Source organism: Eubalaena glacialis, chromosome 14, assembly GCF_028564815.1.
Source record: "Eubalaena glacialis isolate mEubGla1 chromosome 14, mEubGla1.1.hap2.+ XY, whole genome shotgun sequence".
In the NCBI taxonomy this organism is placed as follows: Eukaryota; Metazoa; Chordata; class Mammalia; order Artiodactyla; family Balaenidae; genus Eubalaena; species Eubalaena glacialis.
Genome location: NC_083729.1, coordinates 46,956,254 through 46,969,322, shown reverse-complemented (window position 1 = coordinate 46,969,322; position 13,069 = coordinate 46,956,254). Strand labels below are relative to the sequence as shown.

General features: G+C 40.5%; 1 protein-coding gene across 1 annotated transcript in view; it reads right to left on the bottom strand.

Moving 5' to 3' along the window:
* Window positions 1–13,069, bottom strand: part of EML6 (EMAP like 6) — a 318,760-nt gene that overhangs the window by 56,767 nt on the left and 248,924 nt on the right. The window contains exons 22-25 of the mRNA XM_061210885.1: window positions 12,128–12,280; window positions 11,827–11,958; window positions 4,783–4,871; window positions 622–798 (exon numbers count right to left, since the gene is read on the bottom strand). Coding sequence (XP_061066868.1) covers window positions 622–798; window positions 4,783–4,871; window positions 11,827–11,958; window positions 12,128–12,280 — 551 coding nt within the window. The remainder of the gene's footprint in view (window positions 1–621; window positions 799–4,782; window positions 4,872–11,826; window positions 11,959–12,127; window positions 12,281–13,069) is intronic.

Below are 13,069 nucleotides of genomic sequence, written 5' to 3'. Positions count from 1 at the left end.
ACATCAGTTATATCTCAATAAAACTGAAAGAAGAAGAAACAAAAAAAATTTGTTAATGGACTTGATAAAATGGATTATGCTTAGAGGGAGGAGGGAGCTAGACACCATGTCACTCGGGAAGTGGCTGAAGGAATTGGAGATGTTTAGGCTGGAGAAAAGGCTGTCAGAAGACTGGACTCATTCAACAATGATTCAGAAGGCAGAACTTCGGCTAAAGGAAAAAATTCAGCTCAATATACAGCAAAGCATTTTAACAGTGGAGCAATTTACAAATGAATTGGGCTGCTTTGTGTGGTAGTAAGTTCTTCATCTCTAGAAGTATGCTAGTAAAGACACCAGTCCAAGATGTACAGAAAATTCTTACTTTGCAGTTTGTGAGATGCTGGATTTTATGTCCACTGACGGCCTTTCAAGGAGGAATTCTACTCCACGAGACTCTGACTCAAACTAGTAAACATAATGTCACGAAGTTTTCTATACAGTGCAAATAACCATGATACTGTAGATTACACTACTGATTGCTTATTCCTTCAATAGTTAAAAATCCACTTAGATACAATAGATAGATGTGGGGTTATTAATGAGAATGAGCAAGTATATATAATAAACATGCAATATTACCTTGACAGGATACGAAAAAAGCTTAACAAAACCAAAATCATCTCCTGTGGCTAAGAGGGAATGGTCTTTGGTGAGACTGGCAGCATTCACATCAGTCACATCACTGTGCACTGGCCAGATGCCCTCACAGGTGGGCCCCAGCACACAGGTCCAAGCGTCCCACTCTATCTTCTCAATCTTGAAAAGAAGGAAGGAAAATTAATATATTTTCGTAAAACCTAGAGATCTTTTTGTTTTATTTAAAAGAAACAAATGGAGGCTGAACAGTTCTAAATTATGACTTTGCCAACACCAGGCATTTGTTGTATGCTGCGGTGCCTAAGTTCTCAGCTGCATTTTTAAAGTGGTATATGCATTGTCTCAATAACACTGTAGTCAAACCTCCATATATGTTCCCCTAGATAAAGTGAACACGTTGGAATTATGGACACCTGACAATACCAAAGGTTTTTAGTTCTTACCTAGACATTTATCACTGTATATGCCATAAGCTAGATCAGGGTTTCTCAGCATCAGCCCTATTGACATCTTAGGAGGGATAATTCTTTATTGTCAGGGGCCGTCCTTTTTAGCACCATCCCTGTCCTCTACCTACTGGATGCCAGTAGCACCACCTCCCCAGGTTGTCCCCAGACATTGTCAAATATCCCTGGGAGAGGGGGCAAATTGATCCCAATTGAGAACCACTGAGCTAGACTGATCGATGGGGCTGATCATTTAGCAAATTATTTTAAAAAGTCACAGGACATAATTTTTTAAAGGACTGCTTCCTTGGAGGAAAGAGTAATAAGATTCTGCAGTAATAAGATTCTTAATATACTTTATGCTCTAGAGAGACCATCTTAAAAACTGGAAGGGGTGTTCATATTGTATTGCCACGAATATACATTTTATCCTTTAACACTGTTTTGTCTGAAATTCCCGAACAGAAGATTTGCAATTCATGTAGGTTAAATTCTGATAAAATTGAGGATTTTCTTTCCTTTTTAAAAAAAAGAAAACAGTAACAATAACACTTTTGTTATTAGACTTTCCTGGGGGATTTGATCTCATTTACTTTCATTCAAGATCTGCTAGTATACCTTAACGTTACAGTTTCTTTACATAAGCACTTTAAAGCACTGTTTAAAAGGGTATAAAAAAATCATTAGAGAATTGTAGCTAAAATTAAAGGCCAGATTGCTCTCTTTGGACCTGGAAACTGCTTTCTGGTGCACGTTGTTAACGCACCTCGCCTCCATTTCTGTTGTTTTCTGCTTTTTTTTTTTTTTTTTTAATGCATAAAGTTACTTTATTTTAAGTATACAGAAAGCAGAAGGGAAATGACAAGATAAAGATGCAGCCAGGATTTTAGTCACAATGTGGGGAGGTGCTATACATATTTTGGCCACTCAAATTTCTCCTCATTTAATATTCTGTGTTTCTTCTGGACACATGCAGAATTGGAACCAAAAAGCTGCGGTTCACCCAGTGACTTGGGGTGCCTGAGGCAGGGCCACAGACTTAGGTGACGTGAAGTGGTTCCCCAACAATTACCTCAGTTTTTCTGAGATGCAAGTGGAGTCTCCCCAACTCCTTATGACATCTTCAACTGACCGTCACAGGAAAAGAAGCAGGGAACCTCCCCTCTAGTTCTAGAAACGGGCTTTCTGGCCACTGACTCCCTTACAGATACGAGATTCCATTTCTGACACCTTCCTTGTCCATCCCCAATGCCACCTCTCTGGGGGGCACCTTTCCTGGCCTCATATAGGGAGGAATGGGCGGTGAGCTGGTATTGCTCACCCTACAGTCACCCCAACAGAATACCCTTGGCCAGATCTGGACACTGTGCTCTCCAGGGGAAGCATGTCTAACTTGTGGGAAGCTATAGAAATCGCATTTAAAATGGAGCATTAGAAGTGATCCCCGTAACTATACTCAACATCCTGTGATAAACCATAATGGAAAAGAATATGAAAAAAACGTATATATATGTATAACTGAGTCACTTTGCTGTACAGCAGAAATGAACACAACATTGGGAATCAATTATACTTCAATAAAATAAATTAAAAAAAAAAAAAGAATGACCCCTGTAACTGACAAAACCCTAAAGGGGTAAATAAACTTGTTAAAATCCCTGGACTTTAGATGGCAGAAGAGTCCTCCAGGGGTGTCTTCCACAGCACCTTGCCCCAGGCAGGTATGTCACTATCATCATCATTTTGCAGAGGAGGTGACTGGAGCCTACAGAGAGGTTAGTCACTTAAATCCCAGCCTGCTTGGCAAGCAGAGGGAAAGCCGAGCTCCAGAGACTTGGGCTGCTAGTATAGAGCCGGCTTATCTGCACCATGCTGCATCAGATGAATATAAATGGACATTTTAATATTTGTCATAGTTAACAATTTGCTGGGTAAGCTCTGTGTTAGTTTCACCATGACTGTTTCTTAAAAAAAAAAAAAATCTTTTTTGAAAAGGAGATTTTCAAAATCCTTCATACTTAATTGAAGAACCTGACAATATTGGTAAGTAAAATGATGAACTACCTCTTTGGAGCTCTTAGTACTGTGCCAATACCAGGGTGGCCAGGCTGAGGAGACGTTAGCTGGAGGGACTCCCCAACCAACAGCACCAGAGATCAGCCTCTGGAACAATAACTGTACACTGCAGAGGGACAAATTAACTCTTCAGAGCCAGAGCCTGGCACTTCAGGAAGACTTAACATAAATTCCCCTTTGGTAGGTTTTTTTTAAACATAATAATTGCTCATCTGTCCCAAGTTGGCCTCATCCTCTCTTCACCATTTGGTCCGATTGCATCTTATTTTATCAGTAGTATACTTATTTGGGGCACTAGAACAGGTGAAGTGATGGAAAATGATGCTGCATTGTCTAGGCTGTGGAGTCACACACAGACCCCTCTAGGCTAGGATCACAGCTCCAAGGTCCTTTTACTTTCTTGGAGCCTTAATTTCCCTGTCTGTAAAATGAGACTGATAACTATCAGGCGAGGCTGTTGTGAGGATTGGATTATAGGTATACGAAGTGCCCGGCACATTCCACAGATGTTCAGTGAAGGAATGACATAATTTAAAATATCCCTTACTCAAGGCTATTAAAGTTTCCATATATAAATAAGTTAAAATGAAGACTGATCAAAGATAAATAAACTGGAGTTGGAGAGTGAGATCAATCGATCCATTAACAGTTTCCACTAATACAATGCCATCATCCATAACAACCTGGGTTTCTTATGTACTGCACATATATTTCCTTTAGAAACAATGAAAATATTATGAATGGACAAGAGTCCAGATGTCTCTGGGAGTACATTAGAATACCGGGATTGTTTATATTACTGGCTAACTGAAGCTAGAGAGAGGAAGACGCCTGTCCCTCAGTGGCGTACCCTTGACCCTTTTTCCTCTAAGGAAGCAATATTTCCTTTTCTTTCATCGAAGGTTACATAGCGAAAAAATGAGTCAGATTGTCTCCTGGGACTAAAAGGATGTCCTTAGTGCTAATCAGGCAATGACTTTTTGGCCATCAGGGTTCACTACATGGAAGCACTGTGCAGACTGAAAGACAAAAGCAGCGAGCCTTTAGGAAGAGCTTTTAGGAAGGCCTTAGTTCATGGATTCAAAAATTTTATCTAGGCTTTGACTTCAGCAATTAAAAAATGGTGTATGTGGCTAAGAGCACGAGGAAAATATGGAAAAAGGAAACAGTTTGCTACATTAGGATGGTCAGGTTGTGGAACGTTTTGTTTTGAAAAATAATTTCTCTTGTTGTAGAAGGTATTTTTACTATTACAAACAGTAACCATTGAGAAAGCACGTTTCAAAACTTTATGTTCATAAAAAGCTTTGCATAAAATGACAGGACATGTAGAATGGGAAAAGTAATATGTAGCATCCAAATTGTTAGCTCAGTCATTGTCTTCTGGCAGAGGAAAATTAAGCAGAATGCCAACTCTGCATTGCTACGTTTGTGGTATAGTAAATCCATGTCCTCAGAAAGTAGGAAACCAGGCTAAGCAGTCAGATTTAAGAAATGGTCAAGCTTAAAGATACACAAACTATAACTCATATTAGTGAATAATAATTGATAGGTTTTGTTAAAATACACATACTAAATTTTCATGAAATACTTTTAAAAAAGCTTTGTGTCTGACTGTTACCTCTGAAGGTCTTATTATATGCCGTTTGCCTCTTGGAGCTTCAAAAAAGAGTTGTTCTTTGGCACCTGAATTAACTTGCAGTAATTTCCCTGTTATGATAGAATAAAGTAGGAAGACAATTAAACTCTGCATTTATCTTTTTGTTATAAAGTGATGAGCATGATTGCAACTATTTTGATTCATTTTAATCAAAGTCTCATAAAGTGAGTAAATATATGTTGAATGATCCAGAAGTGCATGTAAAGACAATTACATGGCAGGGTACAAACTCCAAAGCTATGATTTTTAAAAATACGAACCTCATAAAATCTGACCTTGAACATCCTTCAAAACTAGAAGAATCAAGCTTGCTGTGTTTTACTCTGTTGCATTGAAAGTAGCTATTTTTCCAAAGCCTGACAAAAATTTTTTTTTTGCTCTTTTCCCCTGTGGCCTCCTAGCACAGAAATGTAGTAAAAGCAAACTGCTTTGGCAAGAATTATGGCACTGGAAGCAAGAACCTCGTAAGCATTTGTGCCTACTAGGATATAAATTCTAAATTTGCCCTTTAACATTTAGAAACAGGAAGACAAGGACACATAAAACAAACTGTAAATGCTCATTCCATTCCCCCCTTCCTTTTTTACTTGAAAATTTATAAAGAAATCCAAGACTTTTCCCAAAACAAAATGTTCAGCAAAAATAGTCTTTCGGCCTGATGTAAATTTTTAATCTTGGATTCATTTTGATTAATGTTGAAAAAGATTAGATTTCTTAATTCTCCTCCTATCATATCAATGATCCTTTATGGCTTGAAAATTTAAATGACTCAAAAGATCTACTTTCTAGTATTTTGTCAGCGTGTTTTAAACGATGGAAAATCTCAAACATATATGGAAGTAATAGTATAAAGAAGCCCTATGGGGCCAATGTCCAGCCTCAATGGTTATTAGCACATGGCTGGCCCTGTTGCAGTAACATTTCACCTGCAAATAATTCAGTGTACATATGAACACTAACATTTCCTACTCTCTCTCTTTCTTCCATAACTATTTATATCTAGTTGCCTTGAAATGTCCTTCATGGAAAAAATAATAGCAAAATAAGAACTCCGTGTTACATCACGTTCTTTAAAGTTTAAGTGGGTACCACCTAGGTCTGAAATCTAGCTTGGCTAAACTTCAGGAGTTGCAGGCCTGTTTCTAAGTGACTAATTAAAAACAAGGTTCTCTCATTTCCTAAATGAAACCTGAATCATTTCCAGTTTGCTGAGTTATAAAATAGTGATTAGGGGGTTTGCCTTGGCTGTGAGGAGCAAGTAAATTTGAAAACGTTTTCTCTGAAATGGGCCCATCTTCCTGACTTTATGGCTCAACATACACAAATCAGAAAAGAAAAAAGGGAGTTAAATCAGCTTTGGCTAGTCAGCATTATATGAAAATGAGTAATCAATATTTTCCCAATGAACTAGATACAACTGCAAAGTATACTTTTAGAATTCTCAAGAGTGACTGCAAATAACAAAGGATGTGGGAAAAGGATTAAAAGATTCAATGAAAACATTCTTTGAATATAGACAATTTGAGATATTTTTGGCCATGAGATTGATACTAAGAGAACTCAAAGGATTGTAGCTCTCGGATAATCCTAACAACTCACTTTACACCACAGTTTCAAAGATCATACTTTACTTTAAAAACAAACCAAAAACTATAAAAATAGTTCAGTGAAGTATTTTCTGACTGCAGGAATGTTTACAAAACCACTTCTGCAAGCACCAGAAATGCTGTGCAGCTCCACAGACACCTGTGGGTACCTACCAAGCCCACGCCCTTCTCTGAGAACTGCCCTCCACCATGGGCTGGGCCCCTGCGGTCTTGTCTGCACTCTGGAGGTGGAGGTTGACCCAGGAGCAACCAGGCTGGAGACTGGGCTAGGCAGTCAAATCCTCTCTCCTGGGAAATTGGAATCTTAGGCTGAATCAGTGGATGCCTTGCTGGGAGGAGATGTAGCCTTTGGGACTGGGGGTGGCATTTGGGGTCAACAGAAAGTGGGCCTTGTGCAAATGAATTAGGGAAAGCCGGCCTGTGCAGAGAGAGGGGCCACAAGCAGGCACCAGACCCAGGAGAGCAGTGGGCACTGAGACGGGCTGCCTCAGGGCAGGAGAGGAGGGGAGGGGAGCTCCCCGGCTGGGTTCTAGGCGTTTTCTGATTCATTCCTAAAGCCAGTTTCTTGGGAGATGTTGCTTCCTGCTCTTGGATTCTATGAAATATCCCTATCTTTCCAATAAAGTCATTCTTTATTCTTACTTTTAAATTTAAGCTGGCTTGAGTGGGTTTCTGAAATCAAGGATATGAAGAAATTTTTAAAAAATCAATTATTCTTGTGTTAGGAAGGTAGAATTATGGGTGTGTTTTTCCCCCAAATTTTCTTTACTACTGTTATTAAACTGTATTTTTTTTTTTTTTTTTGAAGCACAGAGGAACTATTTAGGTCACCACTCCTTTTTTTTCCACTGCCTGCTGCTCTGTAATATATAACCACGGAAATATTGTGAGGACAGAAGCAGAAGCAAAGAGCAAAAAGTATAATTTGCCCCTGAATAACAGTAACCCTATTCTTTTAGAATCCTCACATTTTTATTAACTAGAAATGCCTATTCACACAGAATAAGAGAATTGAAAGAGATAGCTGTCCCCATCACTAAGCAAGTACAGTAAATCACACATACTGCAGGTGCCTAGAGCTTTATAATCCAGAGCGATTCATACATGTCACCCCAGTTGCTATATAATTTACAAGTTAGAACAATTCCAAAATTGGTACTAAATACACCAAACACATCAGGCCATTTGCAATGAAAATGGGAATGAGATGTCCTATCATGGCTCAAACTGTTAGTTGGTAAAAGATCTTACAGTCCTGATATTTCTGGAAATGAACTAACAGCAGCTAGAAAATACCCTTCCATGTTTTCTCTCTTTCCATATATATTTTTTCTTTCTCAGGCATTCTGTGCAGGAGCTTTTATTCAGGGGTAGCTGCTGTTCCTGCAAAAGCCCAATGAGCTTCTCAGTTTTCCTGGGACCTTAGGTTGCCATGGACACGGAAGGCTGCGGAGGCTGGCGGCTGTGCCATTCCCCACCCCTGATGAGCCAGCTGGCTCCGGCAAGTGTGTTCACTATTTTTGACAAGATCAAAGGAATGAAACAGATCCCTGCTCCTAAGATCTGCTCTCTACCCTCTGTAGGCCCTCGAGGTCCTGCTGTGAGAAGCTAGGCTGATCTTGAGGCAGCCTGGCACATGCTGGAGGGTAGGCATTTTAGGAACTGGGATATCAGGAGCAGAAGAATATCAATATGACGCATGTCTCATGGCAACAAAATTGGAGTTAAACCAGGGAAGATTCACGGGTACACTTGCTCTTATTCTCCAGATGGCGTAACTCCTCCCTAAAAATCAAAAATATTCTGTTCTCTTCTCAGGCCACAGAAACCATTTGGTCTGATCCTCTTAACTGACTGAAGGGGCCACTTAGGATGAGAGGCAAAGTGGCTTTTTAAAGACCTTGGCCTCCTTACTCTCACTGTCTTTCCCATCACCCTACGTGCTAATTGGACCACAGACTCTGGCTTTGGGCAGAATTATGGAAATAGTGAGGTTTGCCTCTCTCCCTGCAAACTGATGGCTCCACATTGAGGACCTTAATACCGACCTCCGCCCAGGCCCCTCTATGGTGGCAGCCCACTGATCCCGCCAAGGGCTTATTCCTCCCATCCGGGGTTTATTCCTCTTTATATCCCTACATCTGACACAGGGCCTACAACACGTTTGAAGAATGAAAAAAAATAACCTTCCCCAAATGTAAGTGCAACTGCAATGTCCCATCTCATCGCCATTTAGGATAGCTACTATCAAAAACAAAACAAAACAGAAAATAACAAGTGTTGGTGAGGATGCAGAGAAGTTGAAACCCTTGTGCACTGTTGGTGGGAATGTAAAATGGTGCAGCTGCTGTGGAAGACAGTATGGTGGTTCCTCAAAATATTAAAAGTGGAATTATCATTTTTTCCAGAAATTTCACTTCTGGGCATATACTCAAAAGAACTGTACACCCTGTTCATAGCAGCATTATTCACAATAGCCAAAAGTTGTAGGCAACCCATGTAACCACTGATGGATGAATGGATAAACAAAATGTGGTATATACACACAATGGAATCTTATTCAGCCTTAAAAAGGAAAGTAATTCTGACACATGTTACAACATGGATGAACCTTCAGGACATTATGCGAAATGAAATAAGCCAGTTACAAAAAGACAGATACTGTATGATTCCACTTATATAAAGTACCTAGAATAGTCAAATTCATAGAGACATGAAGTGGAATGGTGCTTGTCAGGGACTGGGGGATGGAGAAGGGGGGATTACTATCTAATGGGTATAGGGTTTCAATTTTATAAGATGAAGAGTTCTAGAGATGGATGGGGATGGTGGTTGCACAATAATGTGGATGTATTTAACGCCACTGAACTCTATACTCAAAATGGTTAAGATAGTAAATTTTATGCTAGGTGTATTTTACCACAATTAAAAATAATTTTAAAGAAATCTTCCCAATCAAAACATATTCTTCCTATGCCCCAATTTCTCTTGGTCTTTCACTCCATAAAACGTAAATAATAATTGGTTTTAAACCCCTAATGGTCATTGTAGTGGTGGGATTCACATATTGTGTCAGGTGTTGTGTGTTGTGTGTGTGTGTGTGCGTGTTGGGTTCTAAATAAAACTCACCACACTCTATTCTACATATGCATAAAGATGACCCTCACTGTTCTAAAGCTTTCTCACAAAGGGGCATATCTAGGGATGTTAGCCAGTGAACAAATAGGGTGAAATCCTTGCTTTTTAAAAAAACGATAAAGCATAGAATATCAAAGAAGGTGGGTGAGAAGCAGCTGCTTCCATTCACCCCCTGGACCTCACTGGTTCCTAGATGTCTCCCAGGCCAGTGTCCTGCTTGATCATACATGCCAGCCTAAGCCCTCGGCACTGTATCCGGATGGTCCTGACGTGAAAGTGAGAGGAACTTATCTGATCTCCCTTTGCCCTTCTTGGGACTTGCACCTCTCACAATAAATGACATACATGCCTTCTTCCCATCTATTGCATTGTGTAAAACGCCTGCGGGTTGTAACGTTTAAGTTCAAATTCTGGTGCAGCAAGTACAGCTACAAGTAAATCCCTGCCTGGCAGAAGGATCAGTCTACGGCCACTACTTCAAGAAACACGTGAAATAAAATATTCTGGCATCTCTGAAATAACCCCTTTTTGGCCAAGGCCCTCATCATCTCTTTCTCCTGGTTTATTTTAGTTACTTTCCAACTCCAGCCTCACTCACCCTCCCCAGGATGGCAGGGAATGCCTCACTCTAATCCCTCAGAGTTACCTAATGCCTACAGGATAAATTGCGGGGTTAAACTTCCTAGCGTGAGGTAACAGTTCCTTTATTTGCGGTCTTGGCCTCTCCGCATTCCCTGCCCTTCCCGCCCTCAGCCACTCAGCATTACTGTTTCTTAATCCCCCGTTCTTCTTCCCACCTCCACATAGTGGCACACCCTGATCCTTCAGAGCCTGGAATGCTCGTCTCAGATGTCACCATCTGGTGAACTTCTACTCAGCTTTCAAGATCCATCTCAAAGGTCACTCCTTCTATGAAGGCTCCATGGATTGCCCTGGGAGCTCTTTCCTCAGAGACACCACTTACTACCACAATAGACTAAAACTTCTCTGAAAGCTGGGACCCTGCCTGTTCCAAAGCAAATCTGCCCCGGACTCCAACATCAGCCAAGTCCCCGGGATGGGTTTTAAAAGTGACCCACCCTAGAGCACGGATGCTGCACCCTGGGTACTTAATGCTGGCTTGGCCCACTCTGAGCCCCTGCTCACCACTTCCCCTGTGACCCACCATTTCTTACTCCCTTGCTTTACCCAGTATGTGCTCTTATACTGTTTAGGTACAAGCATGTCTCCCGCACTAAGTTATAAACTTTGCAGAGAGTAGGAACCACGTCTCACTCCCTTCTGGATCCTCCACATTTTCTGGCTTAAGACTGCACATGGCAAGAGCTAGATTTGTTACATAAATAAACAGACAAATCCCCATGGCATCTGTGGGCATGACTTGGAGGAGGTAGGGGGTAGATTGGGAGTTTTGAGAGAAACCAGAGAAACTCTAGGTGAGCTGAATGTAGCTTCCTACCTCCAATGGAGGATGAAAATTACTTGAAACCTCTTGGGCAGTTCTCTGGGAGATGGAGAATTGGTAGGAAAAGGGAATGCAGTAAAGAGGAGATACAAGGCAAGGACACAGCATGTCATACTCAGAGGTGAAGTGGTGGCTTGCTATGGTAATAGAAGGCAGCATATATCTTCAGCAGTCTTAAAACTCAATGGCTTGAGTTAATAAGAATTATAGAGACTTCCCTGGTGGCGCAGTGGTTAAGAATCTGCCTGCCAATGCAGGAGACACGGGTTTGAGCCCCAGTCTGGGAGGATCCCACGTGCCGCGGAGCAACTAAGCCCATGTGCCACAACTACTGAGCCTGTGCTCTAGAGCCCACATGCCACAACTACTGAGCCCATGTGCTACAACTACGGAAGCCTGTGCACCTAGAGCCCGTGCTCTGCAACAAAGAGAAGCCACCACAATGAGAAGTCCATGCACCGCAATGAAGAGTAGCTCCCGCTCGCCGCAACTAGAGAAAGCCCACGCGCAGCAACGAAGATCCAACGCAGCCAAAAATAAATAAAATAATTAAAATAATAATAATTATAGTAGTGGTAGTAATAATAATAAAAAAATAATAATAATAATATGGAAAAATACTCAAAATGTTAACAGCAGCTGCCTCTCGGTTCTAAAATTACAACCAGTTCTGTTGTGAGTTTCCCCCTCTGTTTTTCTTTAAAACTCAACTGCCATTTGCTCTGGAAACAGTATATGAATGGACATGATTTTTAAAAACTGAAATTATATTTTAAAAGCCACAACATACTTTACCTCTAGAGTCCCAGTCAATGTGTGTAATGTAACTAGAAGCACCTTTACAGATGCCAACCCTTTTGCTTGTAAGGACGTTGTAAATATCCACAAAGTTATCATGGGACGCCACAGCAAGGTATTTTCCTGTATCTATAAAGAAAAAATGAGTGGTTAACACCAAAACATTTTATGTGGGAATTTACTTCCAGGAACTTAGCATTTTTAAATGGGTTAAAGGTCAAGGAAATATTTTAAAAGGGTCCACTCTTGTAAATTTTTGTCCCAACACGTTTTAAAAAGTTTTTGCTGTCATCTTCACCTTTCGAAAATTTAATGTCAGAGATCATTTCTTTTCTGTGATGGAAGGAGACCATGTCTTCAACAGTGTCGGCATTTACAACCAGGAAACTCCCATCATTCAAGCCAACTGCTAAGGCTTTCCCATCAGGGGAGAAGGCACAGCACCTTCCACCTACAAAAGAATCCACAAAGAGCACTGTTATGATTCGCGACTTTGCTACCAAACAAAGCAAATGAAGAGATGGGGAAATGTGCATATGTTCATGGACATGTGACTGTGTCTTTAAATTAACACTCCTGGTGAGAAGAACTAAAACTTCATAATTTAAAACATCTCTTCCCTCCAAACCCAAGGACAATGATCATAATATTAAAAATAAGTTTTCAATTTCTTTGAGGTTTATCCATTCATTTCTTCATACCTGAATACCTGGAGTTTTCAAAAGACAAGTAGAGTGAAGGGGGAAAAGGAATAAAGGATTAATATAACCAGTATTTCTGCTCCCAAGATGTGATACTTAAGAATGGGAGTTCTGTAATAAAATTTCTGGAAACTAATTTTTTTCATATCATGCTTTACACACAGAACTTACTTTAGAGCACCTTGTTGTTCTACTTTTAGTCACTCTAATTCTCTGATCCGTGGATTATAATCCATAATTCTAGAGGTGGAAGATTTTGTTCCTGTCTCTTCTGTCATGAGAAGAACGGAATATGGACATTCTCTCCAAGGGTGTCTGCAAAACTGGGCTGAAGGGGCTACATGATCAATGCTTTCTACTGCTTTGTAGGGTCACAGGGAGACACTTCCGAACTAAGAGTATGGACTCGGTGGGGGGTATATTTAATAAGAATCCTATTTAAGGATATGCCCCTCCCTGGCCCTGTTCTTCTTATTGTCAAGACTTTGGTGAGCACAGCCCTAGGATGGGACAGTCATGCAGCCTTGTGCTAAGGCATT